Raw genomic sequence first — 24,411 nt, 5'->3', positions numbered from 1 at the left:
TACATATACATATAATTGTGTTATATGTATAGGTAAACAAAAGATCTTGTTTGATATAAAATAATGTTTGATTTTCCTGCTTTCGCATTTAAAAAAAAATTAAATATACCATAATTAGAGGAATTTCTTATTCAAGAACTGTTTGACTCATGATTAATTTAACAGCAGAATAACAAATGCTATTTGAATGTTTCGTTTTCATCTAAAACTGGATAAATGTTAAAACTTTTCAATGAGCTCATTATTGCTTTAAATTAAACAATTTGAATCGTTCAATAAAAATTATTTTTATGTCATAAAATCAATTTTGTATTTGAATTCAACAGAACATGGCACTCTATATAATTTGAAAACAAACAATGCAAGCAAATTATTCAGTTTAAAATCTGGCAGTCGTTTACTGCTGTTTTGATATGCCGTAAATTCTGGATAGGGTATCAAACATGTAGTGTTCGTTTTATGTTTCATTTAAGTTACAATCTGGAGAATTTTCTTTTGTTTTGGTCATTTAATTTTCCTCCTTTTCAGTATGTAACTTCTCTATATATCCATTCCCACTTTTTTAAGTTTTCAAGATGTTTTACTTTATAGCCCTAATGGTCATTGAAAATAAAGATTTTTACTCAGTTAGCGACGATTGAAAAATGTTTGTTTATTGAAATTATATATACCATAGTATTCAAGCAGTATTAAGTTAATTCATTCACAGAATTTACGTAGATGCCTTGTAATGTTCCGTTTTTCGTGGATTAGTAATTTGAACCGGTTCACATTAATGAGGAGATACCTATTAACTGTTTCAGATGTATTTGTATTTTTTTGCAATAAAAATTGATGTAAAATAATTAAAACTCTTGTTGATTTATTTTATGCAAATTGGTAATGAAATGATTGATTTATAAAGTTATTTTCTTTTGTGGTTTAAAGCTAATTAATTAAGAGTAAGTTAATAATGAAAGATTTGTTTTAAGTATTTTTAGATTGTTTGGCTGTTCTTGAAATTGTTTTAATATTTTCGAATAAGATGATCATAATTTTAATCAGTAATTGTGTATATTATATCATTTTTCTGGTTTTATTTGTCAAAAATGTCACTTGCTTTGCATTAGTAAAGTAGGCGGTAATAATAATTCTTTCTTCACTGAATTTCCATTGTCATTAGGCAGGCATTTTGTTTTTGTATGTATTTAATTATATAATAAGGTTAATAAAATTGCATGCAATATAAAAAGATGTTTTTAAAGATTGGGAATGTAATAATTATTGAAAGGGATAGAAGTTGATGTTTTTAAATTTAATCAAATTCTATGATGATGAATCTTTAATTTTTTTATGATTATATATATATTCTCCAAAAATTATTATTATTATTTCCTGTATCTCATTCTACAATTAGCCATTCTTAGATTTTGTATTTTTAGTTTTGAATTGTATTCAGATTCGATAATTCATCAGTTTCTCTTTTTTTTTCTCCCCTCCTTCATCCTATCTCTGTACCTGATACTATACAGTTATATGCATGTAATTCCATCTATATCTTGCATTTTGCAGGATTGCATTTTTTAAAACATAATTTATAATTTTAAGTGTTAAAATATTTATAATTTTTAAATTAAATTTATTTTAAAATGTATAAAATCAAATTTATTCATATACCTTTAGTTGGATTACTATTTGAACATTAATTAAAATTAATTTCCTAATTGTTAGAATTTTTGTGTTCTTAAAAGATGAGGCGATTCAAAATTGTTTTACTTGTAATAATTAAAAAATTGTATGTCATAGTTATTTAAATAAGATTTGTATGATTTTTATTCGCTACCTGTAGTTGATATTTACAACATAAATTTTAATTCAACTTTAGATCTTGCGATGTTTGTTTTTATAGCCTTTTTTAAATACCTGAAACAGTTTTTCAAGTTTAAGAATATAAATATGTTGAGCAAACTTGAATTTAGATTCTTCTGTTATGTTTTATTTAAATATAAAACAACAGCAGCATATTTTAATAGTTTTATATTTTAGTTGCTTAAAAAATCAAAATTATATAATGAACTATTTTAACTGATCTATAATAATAATTATTATTATAGATTTAAGTATAATAGAGCACTGTTATATTTTTTTTAGTAGAAATGAATCGAAGCCAATCAACAAATTGTGATTTTGCTTCCAAATATGGTTTGCAACACAATGTATCTGATGCAAGTTTACCTCCTAAATTAGAAGATATTAAAAAACAGCTTAAAGAAGAGATACGCAAGGAACTGAAAATTAAAGAAGGAGCTGAAAATCTGAGGAAAGCTACAACTGATAAAAAATCATTATCTAATATTAATTCTATTGTCAAGAAAGCCAACAGTAAATTACATGAGCTTCAACAAGAATTGCAGGACTTGAATGCATATATGTTAGTTTTTCAAGGTCAGAGTGGAGACATTAATTTTACAGGTATTTTTTAAAGTTTTAATCTGATATATTTAGTATTTTATTAAGTAAAATTTATTTTTTAAACTTGATTTTATTTTTTGTATGAATAATAAGTACACATTTTTCAGTTCTTAATTTCATGTTTTAAATGATAATTAAGTAATTTTATGTGATAATGATATATTGACATTTATTTCATTCTTTATGGATGTAATCATATATTTATTTTTCACAAAAGTTAATTTTCATTTGTGACTCAAAAGCACATGTGTACTAATTATGTGTCATGGTTTATCAGTAATCACATCCTTTTGATAAAAATTGTGTATCAGTGGATAAAGGGCATTGAAAATTGCGGAGAAAAGAATTTAAGTGAAAATTCTTGATTGAATATATTAAGTTTTTTCTATTTGTTAAAATTTTATTATATATATATATATATATATATATATATATATATATATATATATATATATATATATAATGCACTTACATGGAAATTAATATATCAATGAATAATTATTAGTTCCTTTATATCAAATGCTTGCATTAAAACCTGTGCATAACAATATTGTCCATAATGATCTTTTCTTTGGTCCTGGAGAAATTCTTATATACTCAATGCAATTTGAACCTACCTACTGTAATAATCAATTTTTAGATACACCTTTTTAGTAATGATAATTTTCTTTATTGAGAAAACTGGTACAGAACAACGTCTTTTTTTCCCCTTCTTTCACCTAAGGAAATAACATAGTGTGTCCCAAATAGTAAGATAGCAGATAAATCAACAATTGGGTATGAAAACTGAAGCTTGTTGTAATTGGAGGAAGAGGGGGGGGGGTCAATGATGAGTAGTGATTGGAAAGTATATAAATAGTTTTTGTCTCAGTCTCCAGATGGGCACTGTCAAACCTGTTAATTCACAATTAATGCAATAGATTGATCGCTTGTCTCTCAAAGCTCATTTTTTTATGTTTGAACATTTTGATTCTATGATAATGTGATGTAAAGTATTCATCTTTAAAGTAAAGTTACAAATTTTTGGAAATTGATCCAGTTAGTTAAATTAGCAGATCAAGTTAATTTTACTAAAAAAAATGTAGATTTCTGAATTAACGATAATTTTTAAAAAAAGAATATATGTAATAAAATCAGCTTATTATTTATATGCACACATATTTTATTATTGATCCATAAATGTCCAAACTATCTGTGAAGATTCCCTGTCTATAGCAATATATATATATATATATATTTCTTGATCTGTACAATCGTTTCCTTCAGATTTAAACCTCTAGAAAATAAGTTACTTAGTGTGTTTTTTTAAAGCAAAAATTTGCCTGGAAAAAAGTTCAGTGCTTATGTAGAATCTCTTTGGGTGCTTTTTAGAATGATTGTTCCATATAAGTTTGGTACTAAACTTACCAGAATTGATTAAATGATAATTTCAATTATCGATGAATGTTTTTTGATGAAATATATTTAGTATCGAGAGCATTTTTATTCTTAACTATTTGTTTCTTCGTAAATATAACACTCATGAAAATGATGCAAAGATAAAATTTGCAATTAAATATTATAAAAAGGAATATCATTTACTTTTGTAGAGTTATTTGTTTTTTTTTTACTTAATGTTGTAAAAGCCACAATATCTCACTGAATAAATTTCAAAATCTGTTTTACTATAATATATTCTTCTCTTTTTAAGACAGTTTCAGAAAAATTCTAATCCAGAAATTTCATCTTTGATTCTGTTCTTTTTATTTACATAATTTTTTTTAACATTTTTTTTACGAGTAAACAATATTAAAGGCAATTGAATTATCTATTAATTTTAAATCATTTATGTGCTTAATCCTTTAAGTAGACAAGGGAGGGTTTTACCATTCATTATATTCAATTCTAAAGGTGATAATTTGAATATATTCCTATATTTTCTTTAAAACATCAAGGTAAAACAGAGTATAAAGATTTTATTACTAATCATGCAACTAATTTGGTCTTATAACATTAAGTAACAAGACCAGATTAATGAATTAATAGCAAGATTAAATAAGGAAACTAATTGTATCAAAATGTCATTAATATTTTATGCATTTTAAAATTATTTATGTTTTTACTTTGGGAAAAAAATCCTTTATTTTAAGTAATCAGAATATCTCATATTTGTATGTCTGTCTTAATTTTTAATAAGTACTAACTTTTGTCAACCACCCGATTGGCCAGAGATATTGGTTACATTTAATGTCTGTGACTTTGCCAAATTGTCAAACATTAAAAGCTTTGTTATTTTAATTAATTTATTTCTGCTTATTGTATGCATGCACCTTTCTGAATGGAAACAACCCATAGCTTCATAGTACTATTTAAAATGAAAATATCCATTTCATTTACCTTTTGAATTTCACAGTACTGTAACCACTTTTTTTTTTATTCATCTTGTAAACTATACAGATATAACAGAATCTTTCTTCATTAGCTTCCAGCAATGGAAAAAAAAAAAATTGTGCAATTGAAAATGGTTTGAATTTTAGGGCAACAGTGTAATCTTTTGTTGGAAATTGGGGGGGGGGAACTTTTCACAATTATTAAATTTAAAAAGATATTGTTTAAATTTTGAAATGGTATAAAATTTACCTTAATACATTAATATTTTTGGAAGTTATCATGAAAAAAACTCAGCAAAATTCAACTTAATTTTTACTTAAAATTAAAAAGAAAAATGATCTGACGTGCATATTTTTAGTCTCCAAAATATTTATGGTAGCTGTATGTCTGGTCTGCAGAGCACATATCAACACATGCACACACAAATTCACCTTTATTATTAGTAGAGGTGAATGTGACCTGTTTCAAAAGGTTTCTAGACAGTTTACATTTTTGGAATATCATTAAACTTATTTTGTTATGATTGAAGCATTTATGTTTAAATATAACAATATTTTTAAAAATTTATTTTAGAAAGTTGCGTGATTTCTCCAGACAAATATGTACAAGAACAAGTTGAAATTCCTTTATCTGCATCAGGACAGCGACTTAAATCTCTTGAAAAACAGCTAAATATAGAAATGAAGGTAATGTTTCCATTTATACTGCTTCCCTATTAAATGTTATTGTAAGTTTGATAAATTTTTTTCAAATTTTTTTGGTTTTCAATTAAAACTTGTGTCTTTCATTATTGATGTTTGACTGAATTATTTATATTTTTTTTCAGACTATTGATAATTTTGGTAATTTTAAAATCATGTTGCATTATTATTACATGATTCTGTATTTTATGTTTTGAAAAGTTGTATGGTATGTGGTGCAATTAAAATAATATGTGATGGGGATGGAAGTCTTTCATTTGTAAGTCTCCAGAATTAAAAAAAAAACATTGCTGTTATTTACTTTTCAACCTTATACATTACAGAATATATAAATTTTCTTTTCAAAATTTCATTGTAAATTGTATAAATTTATATTTGAAATTCTAGCAAATTGTTTGCTTTTTATTTTTTATATGAATTGCATGTTGCACAAATTTTACATCTTTAAAGATCCTTAGCACACAATGCTTTATTAAATTACTATTTTTATTATTGCAGCTATTTTAATCAGACATCAATTTACGATTTTAAAAATCTCTTATTTAAATTTTATTTGCAATTTTTAAGTATTTTTTATATTTTTGTATTTAAGAAGTTTGCTTTATATATAACCAAAGTGCTTGTGATTGTCATAGTTTTGAATTATTATTTTTTATAGGTTAAAAATGGAGCTGAAAATATGCTTCAGATGTACAGCTCTGGTTCTTCTAAAGACAAAAAATTATCTGCTGAAGCTCAACAAATGTTAGCAGATTCTAAAGCAAAAATTGAGTATATTCGGATGATGATTAATAAAGTGAAACATGACAAAGAAAATAATGTTGATGGAACTCCAGCTGGGAATGAAGGTGCAGGTAAATACTTTTCATGAATCTTTTTTTATCACAATTTTTTCTTTAAATAATTTGCCTTATATAAATATTGCATTTATTCTTTAGAAAAAATATGAAAGGCATACTAATCAATAAATTGGTTTTAAATTATGCTTATTAAATAAACTTTTTGTCTTTTGTTTGAAAATGAAAAAAAAAAAAAAAAAAAAAAGAAAGAAAGAAAGAAAAGAAAAAAGATTAAAAAAAATATTAGGATAGTTTTTCTGGTATTACTGACTTGATAAATGTCAAAATTAAAAATTTCTTCATATTTTCAGTATGGTTTTGCTCTTTACTTTGAGAGCAGTTTTTGCAAAGTGTAATTATACACTAATATGCACTTAGTCGCCGATTTTCCCTGCAAAGTTAATGAAAAGTTCTTATTTATTGTAAGAATATTTTATTCTTCTCTTGGTGCATTTGATGAAAAATTTGTTTACCTCTGACCTAAAGTGTCCTTGGAGATTTTTGTTTCATTTATTTATCAATCTTTATATTTCAGCAAAACTGCCTGAAATTATGTCACCTTTAGAGCTGCGAATAGAAGAATTGCGGCATCGACTAAAAGTTGAATGTGCTGTTGTTGAAGGTGCTAAGAATGTGATTCGTTTACTACAAAGCTCAAAGATCACTGACCGAAAAGCTCTACAAGAGGTATGCCAATTGTGCATGTAGAAATAATCCTTTTATATAATATCTTTTTGATATTAATTTTCTAACAAAAAATAAAAATAATTCTGTTTGTATCGTATTATTATTATTGATTATATTAATGACAACTGAATTAGAGTTTTGGAATAAAGCTGGAAAGTTTATTTAAAACTATTAATTCATTTTGAATAGGATTATAATATATTTAAGAGTGTTTTAACAGATTATAGTTTTTCCTTCTAGTATTACAATTATTCCCATGTTATAAATTACTAATATATATTTAAATATATAGTATAGAGTTTTGATTTATTTGTAGCAATTAGATTATAAAAGTAAACAATTATGAATTTTTGTAGTTTTTACATTTCTGTTACTGCTGTTTCCACTTATAAAAATATATGATCACTCTTAAGTTGAAAGTATTTCTTTCTTATTGATAAAACTAAAAAAAAAAAAAAAAAATGTATTGAAATTTTTTTTTTTTTTTGTTGATGGTGGTGGTTAAAAAATTCCATAAGATACCATGTTCTGAAACATATTCAGTATTATATTAAATAAATTTCAACGCTGGGTGATTCACTTTATCTGCTTTGTATATCTTTTGAATTTATTTTAATTCAGCAAGTAAGTTATTAAGTGTGCAATTGTTTAATCGTTTCTTGTATCAGATTAAAATTAAAATTCCTTGTGATGTTTTAGATAGTAATAGTATATAAATGCATAGCACGATTAAAAGAACACATGTAAGGGTTTTTAAATAATATGTTAAATATCTATCAAAATTTGAAATTTGTAAGTACTTTTCTGCCTGAATCTCTAAGACTTGCTGTGCATAAGAAGTTTAATTAAAATTTTATGTGTGTTTATGTGAGCATATTAATACTGATAAATCAACTAGTCTTTAAAAGCAGCTATTGTTATTGTGAATTATTATATTAAAATTGCATTATTGGTATAACAATTAAAGGAATGTTGTTTAATTTGGACTCCTTTTTTTCATTAGATCTTACTACTTAATCCATTGTTGATGAAGTGATTTCATTCAACAATAATGAAATTGAATTGTTACTAATTGTACTAAATTAAATTTAAAGTTTTCTGAAATTGATGTGAAGATTCCTTTGTAAGATATTTGATGCTAAATTTTTCATGAAGAAATTGGATATTATTTAATGATGATAGCTATCTTTTGTGATTATTTAGTTGTAAACTGTAATCAAATTCTGTTTAGTTAGATATTACTTAATTGTTGTAGTAAATAAGGTAAAACACATTCAAAGTAAATTTGAAAGCATACATTTGATAAAATTTCAACATTTTTGTAATATGCATGATATATAATTTTAAATCCATTCTTCTTTGTGTAGGCACAGAATAATTTGTCTGAGTCAAGCCAGAAATTAGACTTAATTCGTCGTTCAATGGAAATAAGAAAGCTGGAATTGCCACCAGAATCACCAAAATTAGAGGTGTTAAAAAGTGAATTAGAAAGTAGTCAAGCAACCAGTCCTGTATTATATCCGTCCACTATTCACCCCCATGGTACCCGAGATACGTCTATGCAGCTGTACAGTACTTCGCTCTCTAAACCAGCAACTGTAACTGGTAAACTTGAAGTCAGGTAAGAATTCAAACTAGTAGGAAAATTGTTTCATAACATTTGTGACAGATGTGAGAAATTTGAAGCGTTTTTTCTTTCTGGTTAATTTAAAGACAACTTTATTATTATTTAATATGTCACTAAAAAATATTTCATGCCATAGTATTTGTTTTGAATTAATTTTTCAGCTTTTAACTAAACAAAATATGTTGTTTGGAGACTTAGTTAATAACTGTAGTGATTACATATCTCAAAAAATTGAAAGTAAATGAAGAAGGTATGTTATTTTAGCAGAAGCAGAATGATATATTCAATTGTATATATCAGTAAGTGACTTTCTGATGTATACAATTTCATTTTTTTTAACCTTATGACATTAAACTATACTTATGAACTTTTATGAACTAATACTTAACTATACTTACTCTTATGAACTAATAATTTATTTAGGTAAAGCTATACTTCAAAGCATTTGTATAATTGTTCTGATGCATTTCATTCTGTATATACATTATTAATTATTTGTTTTTTCCATATTTAAAAGTGAATTTAGCAGGATGTAATTGAAATTCCTTGAAACATTATGTTTTTAAAAATTATTATTAAAGAGAGATAAAAAGTATTTATTGTCTTTTTTTGAAAAAGTATACTTTTAAAATTGAAATATGAACATCACAACAGATAGAAAGCCTTATTTTGTTGTTGATTTCATAAAATTAAATAGTATCTTAATAACACAATAGTAAGGAATGTGTTATACATATATCCACATAATTTGTTTTTATGTTGTATCATTATAAACTTTTTCATTGTTATAATAGATGTTCTTTTTATGACTAATTTTATTATTTTAAAAATCTTTTAAATATGCCTTATATTTTCATGCTCATATAATTCATCATTTTTATTACAAACATATTTAATCTTTCCATATCTGAATAATAGCTTTTGGATTTTTCAAAGCTCTGATGCTACATTTATGTAATATATTACTTTATTTTTTTATATGCGGTTAAAATTGAGTACAAAAAGCAATATTTAAAAATGTTTTATATAATGTAGACTTATGGGTTGTCAAGATTTATTAGAAGATGTTCCTGGTCGTATACCTAGAAGGGATCAAGGCCCTCATTCTAGCCCTGCAGATTTGCGAAGTTTTGTTCGTGCAACAGGAAAGGGTTTAACAGGGCGAGGATCCTCAAAATCATATAGTATAAAGGAAGAAACATCTAGTAAGTGAATTTGTTTTTTCAGATGATGATTTCTGAATTTAAATATCTCTGTGTTAAAGATGTGTTATTTCATAATCCATCTTTGCACCTAGCTGGCCTCTTGTCTGATCATCATTATTAGTTGAAAAATAATGTTGTATTTATAGAATATTTTGAGGAAAATACATTTTTAACTAGAGGTTGGATCACTTTGTTTGAGAAGAACTGCACAACTGATGATACTAGTTTATTAACTGTTGATCTGCTATCAAAAGTACATGATCAGCAAAAAGATGAAATATTAGTTAGAAATAATTTAAATTAAATTTAATTATGCTTGCTTTTTGTAGGAACTTAGAATTTCTTACATTTCATTCAACTTTATTTAGGTTAGCCAAAACTTTCTCTGTATATTTAATTCAATTTTGGGGGTAATGATAGATATAGGAGCATAATTGTAGTGAAATGCTTATTTTGTAAAACTTGAAATTTCTTTTCCTAAGAATAGCATCTGATCCTTGAACTAAAAGACATAAAATCTTGAAATGAATTTATAGAACAAAAGCTTATTTCTGATTGAAAGTCTACTTCATGGAGAAATGACTTTTTTGAGATGAAGGAGTATTTACAAGACCGTTGGTACTTACTGGATAGCATATATAAATGTTATAAACTTAATTATGTACCAAAAATTAATAATAGATATTTGAAATTTGCTGTCATAGAGATAACCTGGCTTATTATCTTGGTAAGATTAACTTCAGAGCTTTGTTTGAATATAAGGATTAGACTTTAGAATTTTGCTGCATTTACATAAATTTTTTTCTATTAAAATTTTATGTGTATAAATCCCTCAGAATTTAATTTTTAAAAACTTATTTTAATGTAGTCTTGTGAAACTAATGTTATTTGTTTACTACTGAACTGTGTTACTAATGAAACTAAAGCTGAAAGAATCAATTACTTAAATTATTTTGTTTAAATTCAGATTATTCTATGTAATATTTGTAATATACTGTAAATTGAAATATTATATTATTGATGAAGTTGAAATATAATCCCTATTTATTTGAAAAATTTATATTTTTCAGATGATATAATGGCTGTTCTAAAACTTGATAATTGTACAGTTGCTCAAACTACGTGGAAACCATGCAGCCAGCAGGCATGGGATCAGCGATTCAGCATTGATTTGGACAGGGTACATAAAATAATTTTTCTTAAATCATTTTTAAAGATAAAGTTTAACATGTTGGATTCAAGCTGTTAGAAATATTATTATCAATATTTCAAATTATTTGTATTTACTGAAGTAAATACTATTCATTCATGACGACAACTGTCATAGGAATGGATGTTTTTTGCATATAAATAAAAACATGTACAACTGTTTCTGATACAATATCTTTGAATGTACCCTTATTGTCAATTTTCAATTACTTTTATAATTATTACATATAAGTGTCAGTATATTTAATCAATTATAATAAATTATTTTTGAAACTGAATTGAGTTTGCAATTATCTTGCGAATCTGAATTTATACCATGTGTTAATCTATTTGTCTTCAAGTTGCAGTTTTTTTTTTATTAAATATGATAACTATTTTTAAAGTAAATACATTATTCCTTTTGCATTAAAAAAATTAGCATGTAAGGTTCAAATTTATTTTTATGTAATGATAAATATTTATTACTAGCTGGTTCCCAGCTCGTTGCTGCTGCAGAATAAATAATTTTGGAAATATCGTTTGAAGTTTGAAATAGCTATCTTGTTTAATTAGGAATGGTAGAAAGAATAATATTTATTTTCCTGTCAAAAATGAATATGTTTAATATAATTGAACGATGTATAAATTTTATTAAAAATAAAGGAAAAGTATAAATAATAATTATTCTATTTATTTTGACTTTATTATTCAAGTATACTTTAGGGTAGACAATATTTTTTTTTGTTTTTCTGTCTTCAGCAAAACCAAATTTTGTGGTTCTCCGACTCATGAGCATCCAACAATCTATTGGCCATATGAAAAACATAGATTTTCTAGGTTCAAAACAATAAGCTGGCAAAGTTTTATTGCCATCAGATGAACAGTACGGCAATTCATAAAATATGAGCAAACAAACATTAATTTTTATATACTAGATATAATAACTGTACTATGCCTATAATCTTCTTTCAACTGCAAGCAATAAGCTGGTAAAGTTTTATTGCATTTGAGTGAATGACATAACAGTGCATAAAATATGAACAAATAAAAATTGTATATTAGATAACATATTCTGTACAGTAAATTTTAATAGGCATTAGTAATTTATTCTCATAATGTTTGAATAAATCTATGTTGTTGATATTTTTAATCGTATTGTTATTTATTTTTCTTTTTTTAGTCTCGGGAATTAGAAATACAAGTTTATTGGAGAGATTGGCGATCAATGTGTGCAGTGAAATTCCTCAGGTTGGAAGAATTTATTGATGACAACCGCCATGGCATAGCTCTTCATCTGGAACCTCAAGGGCTTTTATTTGCTGAAGTGAGTTTTAAATCAAGACTAAAAACATTAATTTTATGCTGATGTTTTATCAGTAGTTTTGAAATTTTTAATTTATTACGAACAGGTCAAATTCTTAAACCCTATGATATCAAGAAGACCTAAGCTTCAACGACAGAGAAAACTCTTTAAGCATAAAGGTAACATGATGTTCAACCTTACTTTTATTCTATTGATTAAAGAGCAAATTTTTTTTATTGCACACAATCATGTGTGCAATAAAAGAATTGAATAATAGCATTAACAAAGAATAGCAAAAATATTGGAAGATAATTTGTTTGTTTATATAAGTTTAAGGTTTTTATTTATTACAAATGAAAAAAAAAAAAAAAAAAACTAAACATGTTAGTAATAAACATATGTAAAGAATTTTTTGATATAAACTAAAACTTAAGATTTAATTTGTTATAACTGAAACTGTTAAAGGGATTAGTTATTTCATTTGTTAAAAGATTATAGTTTGTGCGAGAGATAGCCAAACTTTTTAAGAAATAAAAAATGAATTTATTATAAAATTAAAGTATTTTTTAAAAATATTTTTTGTATTAATCCATTGAATGAGGCACTATTTCAAGCTGTTTTAAATATGGTATTTCTAATAATTTTATAATTTCTATACTGTTATTTTAAAATCCATGATGAAATGTTTAAAACTCTAATTGGCCATATCTGACCCATAGATCATAGTTTGTTTTATACCATTCAGTTTCATTTATAGAATTACAAGTTTTTTTAATATAAGAAAATCATGCATTCTTTAGTAAGAAAGGTTTTGCATTGTTTAATATCACTTAAATTGGACTCCTGTTACAGGTAAAAATTTCTTGAGGCCAGGGCAGATGAATATTAATGTGGCTACTTGGGGTCGTTTAATGAAAAGAGCCATGCCTCAGGCTTGTTCTGAGCAACCCTCAACAATAAGTCCTCCAACTTGTCTAATGACACCAGGTAAATCTTGTTTTTGCATATGGGTATTTTTAGTACAACAGTAATAATCTTGTAAAATTTTAGTTTAAATTGTAAAAGGGTTTTCATTTGCAAACCACAATTTTTTTTTTTTTTTTTTTTTTTTCTGGAACTCTTGGATGCTAGTATCCATAGCCATCAATCATATCAGCCATTGTGCTATCAAATAACCATTGATAATACAGATGAAATATATTTTGTAAAAATGTGCTTACTTAATATGTTTACAGCCGCAACTCATGCCTGGTATTTGGATTCTTTATCTAAATACCATAGCCTCTTGTTTCTATCTCTTAACTATTGTCCAGAAGGGAGTCATCTAATTAGATAGATGGTTTGGTACGATTAAATAGTTGATGTGAACCACATGAAAGTAGCACGACTTTTTATTTGATAAACCTAATATTGTAGCTTCCAATGTGACTGATTTGGTTTGTTAACCATTAATTTTGTAATGCTACAATAAAATATGGTAAGAATTTTTGTATTTTGATTTTATTTGCTTTTTTCTGTGTATAATTTTGCAAAAACTTATTGTTTTGATTTTCGAAGTGTATCGCTTTCCTTTTGGAATTTTTTAAAAAGTAAATTTAATGAAACGATGGTGGAATTAAATTTTCCTGGTTGTCTCTATAATTATTTTCTTCTTATTTAAATGTTTGAACTTAATTAGTTAAACTTATTAAATAATTTATAAATAAAAAAAGACTGGAATTCTGTTATGAATAAAGATATTATTCCTAGATTATTTCAAGATTATTATTATTAATACTATTACTACTAATTTGTACTTATTATTTTGATCACATGGTTTATAACAAATAACATGATTTTAGATGTCCTCTTTCAAATAAAAAATGCTGTTAGGTAATGAACTTCTCTAGTTTTTAAATATATGTCAAATATTAAAGTACATTGAATGAAAAAAAATTAAATACATTTTCCAAGCTTTTGCTTAGATTTAAGATAAGTTTATAAGTGGATACATTGAGCATCTTGAAATGATAGTTTTGTCTTTTTTATACATAGTAATAATTTTCTGATGGAACTAAAGTTTTAAAATTGGTTATGAAGCAAGTTTCAAAATTAGTTATTTCATGTCTGTGTTTTGATTTTTGTTGTATAACAGAATGGATCTCCATGTTTAAAACTATAAGAAAGTCTGTTAGAATTTTAGTTACTTATTTTGAATGTTAATCATTTTCCTAGCTCAAAGCTTTTTTTTTTTTTTTTTTTTTGAAAAATGTAAAATTTGTCTAATATCCTGACAAATGTTTTTAAATTTCATATTTCATTTAGGTATTTAAAGCTTCAATATGATTCCTGTTATTCAGAATTAGAAATAACATGATTCTCACTTTTTTTTTTTTTCTATTCACAGCTTCAAATAAAACCCGTCCATTAGATAGTATAGTAACTAAATTGGATTTTGAAGCAAATCTCTCAGAAGATCAAACAGACAAGACTGGAGATCGTAGACTTTCAACTGATCAAGGATCAGCTATTTTGGAGTTAGATATCAAAGTAAGTTTGTATGTTTTTCTCATATTTGGTGGGGATTTGTTTTTAATACCATTTCCATTTCTGGATGCTATCATATAATATTTATAAATCTAAATAAATATGCCATATCACAACCATATATATGGTGGTGATCGGAATTGTCAAAGCCTTTTGGAAAAGGTGAATTTTTGAAATTTGATAACTTATAAAAGCAATTGAACTAAAATAAATGCCATAAGGATATTGTATCTCTTTCAAGAATTTAACCAAGAATTTATTTAAGTATTTTTTATAATAGATATTTGTATAATAATAGCAGTTATAAAGAAGAAAAATGAAATATAGATATAATGACAGACACCAAAAATTTTGCTTATGGCATCTAATAATTAGATGGCTAACTTTTAGTGTCATTTATGACCTTACAATGCTTTTCCATGGAATTCATCAATACTACTAATTTCTAATTAAGTTAATGCCATAGTTTGCATTCTAGATTCTGTTATCTGATATCCAAATAACATACTGGTTAACCTATTGATTATTTACTGTTCTTTGCACTAAGCTTGCCAATCTTGGTATTTATTAGGACCAAAATTTGTTTGGTATAATCTTATAATTCAGGAGTTAATATCAAAATGAATTATAGATTTTTTTTTCTGGAATGTATTTTGAAAATCAGAATGACATTCCAATTTGCTTTATTCATACTTAACACCTTGATAGCTAATTTTCAATGATGCTGTGAATTAAATATAGGGTACATTGGGAAATTGAACCTGATTTTCTCAAAAAATTCATGAAGTAAGTTTAGCTATGATGAAGCAGGTTCATTTGTAATATTAATCTTCAGTCGATTAATTTTTGAATTAAAAATGCATCCATGATAATATCTAGATTTCCAATTCTTATTTACGAAATACGAATCATGAAACGTTTGAGCTCTTCTCGCTTAAGTGAAGTATTCTAATTTGCAGGTTAAAAGCTTATAGGATTTAATGTTTGAAAAGTGTCATCTGAGGTTTGTATTATACATTGTAGCTTTTAAAAGTCTCAGTAATTTAAAACATTTATTTTGAATTATTTCTTTTTAGACTGCATTGGGTGAATTTGACTTCTTAGGACCCGACAATGATTTTGAACGATACACCCACAATTCTCACATAAAAGAATGCCTATCTGAAAGTGATTTAATTGTAAACAACAGGATTCGTCATTCTCCCACTCCAGAACCCTTGGTAGAAATGCCAGAAGAACCAGAACAAGTAATTACAAGGCTTCCTCCCATACTTCATGAAGCAGAAAGGTATGAAAAAAATTCTTTTTGGGTATTTTATTAGACGCTTGGGTATTTTTAGAAACTAATTGTCAGTGAATTGCAATTGGGTGAAGACTGTCATACAAATATTCCATTTTTAATAATCTTCATCCCTTTGCCTTGCTGAAATAGTATAAAGGATATATATTTTAATCATGACCAATTAGCCTTGATCAATACTTAACCATTCAAGATAAGCAAAAGTCCTAAATGGTGTGAAAAAAATTTGTTTTTTATAAATTCCTCTTATATTTATTTAATCTAAATTTTTAAAATTCAGTTTATATATTTTCAGATTTTTGTAAATAATGTGGAATGTAAAATAATAATATATTATCTTTTTATTCTAAATTAATGCTTTATACAAAACTGAAATGTTGACTTTTAATGAAGAGACCACATTTGAAATGTTAAATGTAAATCATTAATTAATAAGTTAAACTCTAGTATAATAAAAGGTTTTCATTGGATCTGCACCATTTTATTATATACATTTACATTGTATAATCTTTATTTATCATATTTTATATATTATGTGTATAGAATATTAACTTCACTGAGTTTTTTGAATGGCTTAAGATTCATTATCAACAAATTGTAAGAATGTTATTAAATTTTTCTGGAAAAATTTTCATGCATGTCTCTTTTTGTTAGACAGCAATCACTTGATAACTTATCATAAAAAGTAATATTTTATTTCATTGTACTATTTATTATTATTATTATTAAATTTTAATGAAAGAAATATTTTTGTTTTTATTATGCTGTGCTATTTAGTTTCCAATCTATGTTTGTAATTATTTATTTATGTTTTGCAGTGTGAAAGTTGGGCTATCATTAGAAAACTTCAAATTTATTAGTCTTTTGGGTAGAGGCCATTTTGGAAAGGTTTGTAATAATTTCTATATTTTCAAAGCAGATGTAATTACCTGAATATTTATATGCTTCCATTTTTATTTTTTTCTTCCTCGGTATCAAATATCAAATAAACACAAATTGTCTGAAATTTTTTGGAAATAAAGTAATTATTTTTAGAATGCTAACATATTATAAAAAATTCTAATATTTTCAAAACGTTTTCAATACTTAAAGAAATTTTGATGGCCAAGAAAGCTTATTGAATTCTAGAAATAAAGTCTGAAAACTTTTTTTTTAATATCTTTTAATCTTGAATGGCACGTTATTAAATTTCAAGTAAAGTATCACTTATCATTATAACATATAATAACCAGAATAGAAAAGAAAAAAAATCCTGTTGATTTTAAGAGTATACTTTTGCTTTGCCAAGAATAGATTATAAATAAATGTGAAGAGGTTTTATAAATCTGACTGAATGATCTAGTAAAATTAGACATCATGCATGAGTTTTTGATATGGTTGATATCTTTATTAGTCTTAGGGAAGTACCTCGATTTTTTAGTTGAAAGTGAAATTGAATGTCAATATGGAGCATTTTCTGTACATGAAACTTTGAAGTTAAATTTGAAATTAATTGCAAAAAATAATTTGCATCGGTGAGAAATAAGTTTTGTTAAAATATTACATTTATTTTGTTTAAAATTTACTTTTAAAAGCTGATTTCAACATTTGTTTTTTATTAGTTTGTATGTATATGTGCCTTATATTATCATTGCAGTCATTATTCTTTATTCTAACTCTAGTATCTATGATAAAAGTTGCTTCTTGTATTCTTTTTCTTTTACCCTAAATTAGTTGACTGGCTTCAATTTTAAAATTTCATTTTCAGTAAAATTTTAAAAGAATGGAATATTTATGAATTGTTTGAAGTCATTTGCTAAAATGTTTACAAAACTCAGCATCAATGACTTTAAAATCTAGATTTATAATTTTAATAGTGTCTGAATTTCTTTCTTATTAGAGATGAACCAGTATAAGTGTTAATGTTATGTGTCCATTAATTTGAGTGCCATTATATAAACTTGTGCAAGAATTTGTTTATTATTAACTACCATGTAATTATTTTTATCTAAATTCTCTTTTGTTGGTTTCAAATAATATTACTTATGATACTATTCAATTTTTCTCTCCTTTTTAAGGTTATCCTTAGCAAGTTCAAAAACACTGATGAATATTTTGCTATAAAAGCATTAAAGAAAGGTGATATCATTGCAAGAGAAGAAATTGAAAGTTTAATGGCTGAGCGAAGAATTTTTAAGATTGCCAATTCTGTTCGTCATCCATTTTTAGTGAATCTCTTTGCTTGTTTCCAAACACCAGTAAGTTAAATTTTACTCTTTTTTATATGTATATACACATGGTAATGTATACTGTAGTTGTAAACATCATTTGGAATATTAAAACCTTAGTAATTAATGTATTTTTCAAAATTTCTTTGTAAATTTTGATAGAAAAACACTAATTTTTTAATTTTTACAGAGCAACTCTGTTAAAATTGTCCGACATTCAATTCGTTAATTAAAAATTTTTTAACTTATTAAAATTCTATTTCTTTTTTTTTTTCTTTTTTTTTATCATTTCTGAGTTTATAAGACAAATTTTATTTGATGAACATGATTGTAATAAAATTTGTTTTTCATTTTCAGACTCATGTTTGTTTTGTAATGGAATATGCTTGTGGAGGCGATTTAATGATGCACATTCACACAGATATATTTCCAGAGCCTCGGGCTGTATTTTATGCTGCTTGTGTTGTGTTAGGTTTACAATTCTTACATGAAAACAAAATTATTTATAGGTGAGTGTAGCTATTATTGTGATCAAAATGCAATTATTAATCATATTAGAAGTCGGTGCTTTTTTTTTTATTCTGATGTGGATCAAATATAAAATTAAAAGTTTACATGGTTAAAAAAGGAAATAATGATTGTCTTTGCAATTGCAATTAATTACAACATTTAATTTGTATCATTTTACTTTTCTTGTTTCAGTTAGTAGACAACAAATATTTTACTTTGAACTAGCTTTATATTTTGCTATTTTTAGTGCATTTTCTTAAATTTGCACATGTATTTTATTGTTTAGATTTCAAAGATTTCAAAAACCTTGAAAGTTTAATTCTTATTGTAAAAGAGAAAGGTATAATTTTCTGAAAAAAATATATAAATATATTGATGTTTAAATGTTAGAATAGCAATATATCCCCCTCCTTGTCCAACATTATTTGAAATTTTTAAATGATTTTTTCCTTTTATCTTTGTATGCATATTTTTTTAAAATTTATTTATAGTATTATTAGAAGAGAGGTTTAAAAATTTGTCAAAAATATTACCTGGAAATTAAGATATATTGACATTTTATATTTGTTTTTGTCTAATTTTTTTAAAATTTCATTATCACTGTTCGTCTTTTATATTCAATCAGGCTAAATATCTCAAATTTTGTCACCATCAACAAACAGTTCTACAAGCACATTATTATTATATACTTTGTTTAATTCATTTTTATTTTTTACATTGTATAAATGCATTTTATATTTCAGTTTTTTTTTTTTTAATTGGACTTACTCCATTTTTATATATTATAACCAAGTTTTGTTTTCATTTTATTTAGGGATCTGAAGTTAGATAATCTTCTGTTGGATGCAGAAGGTTATGTCAAAATTGCAGATTTTGGTCTATGTAAGGAAGGAATGGGTTATGGAGATAGAACTGGAACTTTCTGTGGTACACCAGAATTTTTAGCACCTGAAGTGCTAACAGAAACATCTTATACTAGAGCTGTAGATTGGTGGGGCTTGGGGGTTCTTATTTATGAAATGATGGTTGGTGAGGTAAGATATGATTTTATTTTAATGAAATACTTAATATATAAGGGTTGTCCAAATGCAAAGAATACCTTTATTGGAAATCAAAGAAGTTGACTTGGGTGTTACCAGTAGCACAGGTACCATTGTTTAGACAGCAGGTCTGTACTTTGCTGTAGGAAGATGGTGGTTGATTCTGGAGGAAGTCCTGTACAGCTTCCTTCACTTCATCGTCCAAATGGAATTATGTCCCCTGTAATGCTCTCTTACATTTCCCAAAGATGTGGAAATCACAGAGTAACAAATACAAACTCTACAGCGAGTGTTCCAACATTTTCGAACAGAATTTTTTTAATGTTATCTGGGTTTCATAGGAGATGTGTGGGTGGCATTGTCAAGGAGAAGAATAACTTGTTTTGTGAGAAGGCCTGGCCATTTGCTTTTGATTGTTTTCTGTAGTTTCATCAGGGTATTGCAGTATTGTGTTGAATTGATAGTGTTCCCTTGGGGTAGGAAATCAATCAAGAGAAAACAGGTAATCAAAGAATCAGAAAACTATACTATTGTGCGTTGTTCTGATCTGGACACATCCATGTATAGAACTTTACTTTCAATCAATTTCCTATAATAAGAACAGTTTTCACTGTTGAATGTAGTGTTCTTACTGCGCTTTATATCCCTGTTCGGTGGCTCTGCTATAGCTGCAGTCATTTTGACGCGGTTGTAAGTATCTACTTTGCATTTGGGCAACCCATATAGTATGTGTAACTTAATATTTATATTTTTATGAAATTACTTTACATCTGCTGATATTAATTAATACTAATATTTTAGTCTCCTTTCCCTGGTGATGATGAAGAGGAAGTATTTGACAGCATAGTGAATGATGAAGTTCGATATCCTACATTTTTATCTCTCGAGTCTATTGCAATCATGCGAAGGGTAAATTACAAAAACCTCTTCTTTTATTTATTAATTAATTTGCATCATTTATTATCATTTATAAATCGGTTCTTTTTGTTGCCACAGCTTTTGAGAAAAAACCCAGAACGACGTCTAGGTGCAAGTGAGAGAGATGCTGAAGATGTAAAGAAGCAGGCATTCTTTAGGGTAAATAAAGTCACTTTTTTTAAAATCTTAAATGTCATTTTAGTTATTTGCTTTAAATAATATTTTTAATGCTGTCCACTTTTTAGCTATTGATAATTGTAGCATAATCTTTGATATCATGTGTAACTTTGAAATTTGATCCATGCAATTTTCATGTGTTTCACAAATATATATGCTTTTGAATTAAATTAAAAATTCGGTTTTCTGATTAATTTTATTTTACTATTCTTCCCACTCCTCTGAAACAGCTTTATTGTTGTCCCACATAATAATGAATTATAATTAAGTATTTCAGTATTTGCTTATTTGATTTGTAATCAACAGTTTGGGATAACAGAAATACTTTCCTAACTTGGTAGATGGGCACAGGAGCTCTCAACATCATTGCTATGAAGGCAAAAGCATTGGAACTGTTCACATATGGAGATGAAATATAACATTATGAAGTTTTAAATCATTTTATAAAGATTTGTAAGCTGGCAATGTGGAGAATTTGCATTTCATATGGCTCATAGCAACTACTTCATATTCTGAATCACTTACCATCAAAATTGTAATGACAGTCAACTCTCTGTGTCAATCAACTTTCATTATGGTAGGCTCAGCTGGAAAAGTGGCTTGTAATGTAGGAATAAAGGTTCTTGGTTGCACTTTGCAATGAGTTTACAAGTCTTTCAAAGTAGATAGTATGTGAGTGACAGTCATTTGAAAATATTCATTTTTTGGGAAAGCATAAAACATCAAGATGGTTCTGAGAAAACTCGGGAAGCTTCACAGGTGTTACGGAATAGATATGCATCATCCTTATAATCTAGGGTATTAGGAACTCTATTCCTTTTCCAGTGATCAAGTAATTTGATATGTTTCTTTGGACATGACTGCCAATTTTCATCTCATCATATTGGATACTGGCTAGAGAGCAACAAGCAGTACATGTACCAGCCTGAAGATCACCACCCTACTCTATTTTTCTAGTCAATACTTTCGAAGGAGGAAATGCTCACCATTCATTGCATATACTGGGAGGAGTCAGTTCAGAATTGTTACTGTTCTCCTTACACTGCATGTTGATTCATTAATCATCAGACAGATCACTGAATTTAGAATACTATTTTGAAACAATAGTATAAGATTAATTTAATTATTTCTGTTATAGAATATGTTTTCCTGTGTTCTAATGGCTTCAATTTAATTTTTAATATTTCTTTTATGTATAGAATATTCATTGGGATGACCTATTAATGAGGAAGATAAAACCTCCTTTTGTTCCCACTGTGGTAAGTTAAGTTGATTCCCTTCTGTTTAGAATGTGTAGCAAAAAATATTTTAATTGAGCGCTATTGCTTTTTTTTTATTGATAGCTTTTGCCAGTAATATTTATTGATAAATTCTTAATTTCATATATTCTTAAATTTTGTGAGGGAGCATGCTATTTTATCATTGTTTTTAAGTAATCTTTGTAAAAGAGAGTATTCTATAATGAATTTTTAAGACTAATTACTATTTAATGGAGTATTTTTATACTTCATTTAAAAGCATGCTGTTGAATAATTGAATCATTATTTAATAGAGCATGGCCCTCATATATGATATTAGTATTGACAAATAGTTTACAAAATTAGTGGATTAAAATTATTGTTAATGTCAGAAACTATTTATGTTGGTGAAAAATTTCCGGCTTAAAGGAATGTACATATTCTTTAAAAAAATTAGTTCAGATTTCTTTTTCTTAATTGGTTAATCTTTTCAAAATTCAAGTCTGACTATGAAGAATTTTGAAAGAATTATATCTTTTAAACTGAAAATCATATACACCCCCTATGTATATTCTTATTATTGTTTATAGTTATGCATTTAATTATAATTTTAATAATGTGCACTAAACATTTTTTTTTTTTTTTCCTTTTCTCATACTTTTCCAATTTAATGGAGTCATGTTTCTTTTAATGATCTGATTTTAAATCGCCTCCCGTTTTTGGCATGAGTATTTGTTTTTGTTTTGGTAAAACCCATTTCATCAAATTTTCTAAATTTTATAATGGTTTAAATAATTTATATGCCTATTTTAATATTCTTAGAAAAGTGCTGAGGATGTCAGCAATTTCGATGAAGAATTCACATCTGAACGACCCATCCTCACACCTCCAAAAGATCCTCGCCCTCTCACGAAAGATGACCAAATGGCTTTCCGTGATTTTGAATACATGGCTGATTGGTGCTGATTTTAGGGTTGGCTCACTTTGTATCATTACAGCACTCACTCACTCAATTATTTTTGCCTTGTATATGTACGTACTCCGTCCTCAAATATTGAGGGCAGTGAATCTAGGAATTCCCGGTGCTGCGGAGAACCAGCAGCTACAAGTGTTCAGCTCAGGCTATTACCCCTTCAAAAGATGCAATTCTGTGCTGAATTCCAAGTATCATTGCCTTATGTTATGTGTCTAGCCCATACTGATGTGTCAAGCTGTGAAGGAATCTTGTGATATCACTAAGCCTTGATATCATACAAAGCTGAGACTGTGCCAAAAGCCATAGAAGTTAATGCCTTCTAGCTTTGCTGTATGTGTTAGTCTTATGTGTGTGCCTAACTGAAACCTCTCATCTGCATTTTTTTATATAATTTTATACTAGGTATAATGTTAAAGCGCTCTATGACACAACAGTTATCTATTTTTTGGAAAAAAAGGAAGTCTGTTTATTTGTGTAATGTGCTCAATTCTGTATTTGGGCTTATATTGAAAAATATCCTCTGGAGTGAAATACAAAAATAGTCTAAAATTTGTAATTCTATTAAATGACTGAAAATTCCGTCCTCAGTAACATCTTGTCATCAGAAGTATGAAATTGTTACTATATATCTGTTGCAACCACTGATCTCTATTTTACTTAAAAAAGTGTTGTATTCTTTTTTCGAAATGCTATTTACATTACATTGTAACAAATACAAATGTATATAGTAGCTACAAGAACTTTGTAGATGTGTGTCCTGTATGTCTATGTATCTGATTTTATTTTTAAATAATCTGGTCTTTACATAAATTATTGTTCTACAAATGTAAATTTATGGTTTATTTCTGTTATGGTTTTATATTCTTTCAATTGTTTTGATTTTAAGAGAATTCTAAAATTAAATATCCCAGAAAAACTGTTCTGTGATTTTTAAATTTTAAAAATACATAGGAATTCATTTTATAGAAATTGGATCATTTTAGCAGTCTGTTGCAATAATTTTTGGTATTTACTAAAGTACTATTTTAAATTGAATAATTTAAATTATACTTTTATGTGGCAATAAGTACATTAGTAATTTTTATAAGTTTTCATACTTTGTTATGTGTATCTCAGAAAAATTAGTTATTTGAATGAATATTTATGTA

The 24,411-nt window shown here is 26.4% G+C and overlaps 1 protein-coding gene across 2 annotated transcripts; it reads left to right on the top strand.

The window, feature by feature from the left end:
* The first annotated feature begins 390 nt into the window (after nt 1-390).
* LOC129988405 (serine/threonine-protein kinase N-like) lies at nt 391-24,322 on the top strand. 2 transcript variants are annotated; one of them, XM_056096629.1, is made up of 21 exons: nt 391-527; nt 2,134-2,451; nt 5,395-5,507; nt 6,181-6,376; nt 6,897-7,048; nt 8,416-8,669; nt 9,711-9,880; nt 10,951-11,060; nt 12,249-12,392; nt 12,478-12,550; nt 13,224-13,358; nt 14,758-14,900; nt 15,974-16,185; nt 17,016-17,085; nt 18,255-18,434; nt 18,762-18,913; nt 19,729-19,948; nt 20,756-20,863; nt 20,951-21,031; nt 22,249-22,308; nt 23,110-24,322. In XM_056096629.1, exons 2-21 carry the CDS (start codon nt 2,136-2,138, stop codon nt 23,251-23,253), a joined length of 3,033 nt encoding a protein of 1,010 aa, XP_055952604.1. In that variant the 5' UTR covers nt 391-527; nt 2,134-2,135; the 3' UTR covers nt 23,254-24,322. The 2 variants fall into 2 exon arrangements, with proteins under 2 accessions (XP_055952604.1, XP_055952603.1); XM_056096628.1 differs by having other exon boundaries at nt 2,131-2,451; nt 23,110-24,321.
* Nucleotides 24,323-24,411: the final 89 nt, after the last annotated feature.

The sequence above is a fragment of the Argiope bruennichi genome, chromosome 10 (assembly GCF_947563725.1).
Source record: "Argiope bruennichi chromosome 10, qqArgBrue1.1, whole genome shotgun sequence".
NCBI lineage: Eukaryota > Metazoa > Arthropoda > Arachnida > Araneae > Araneidae > Argiope > Argiope bruennichi.
The sequence above is the reverse complement of the archived record's forward strand: the minus strand, read 5'-3'. Positions and strand labels throughout refer to the sequence as shown.

Bases quoted from the DNA above. Each gene is read 5' to 3' on its own strand.
- LOC129988405 (XM_056096629.1), top strand. From the start codon at position 2,136: ATGAATCGAAGCCAATCAACAAATTGTGATTTTGCTTCCAAATATGGT. The intron at 2,452-5,394 runs GTATTTTTTAAA...AATTTATTTTAG, and splicing joins TGGAGACATTAATTTTACAG to AAAGTTGCGTGATTTCTCCA. The intron at 12,393-12,477 runs GTGAGTTTTAAA...TATTACGAACAG, and splicing joins AAGGGCTTTTATTTGCTGAA to GTCAAATTCTTAAACCCTAT.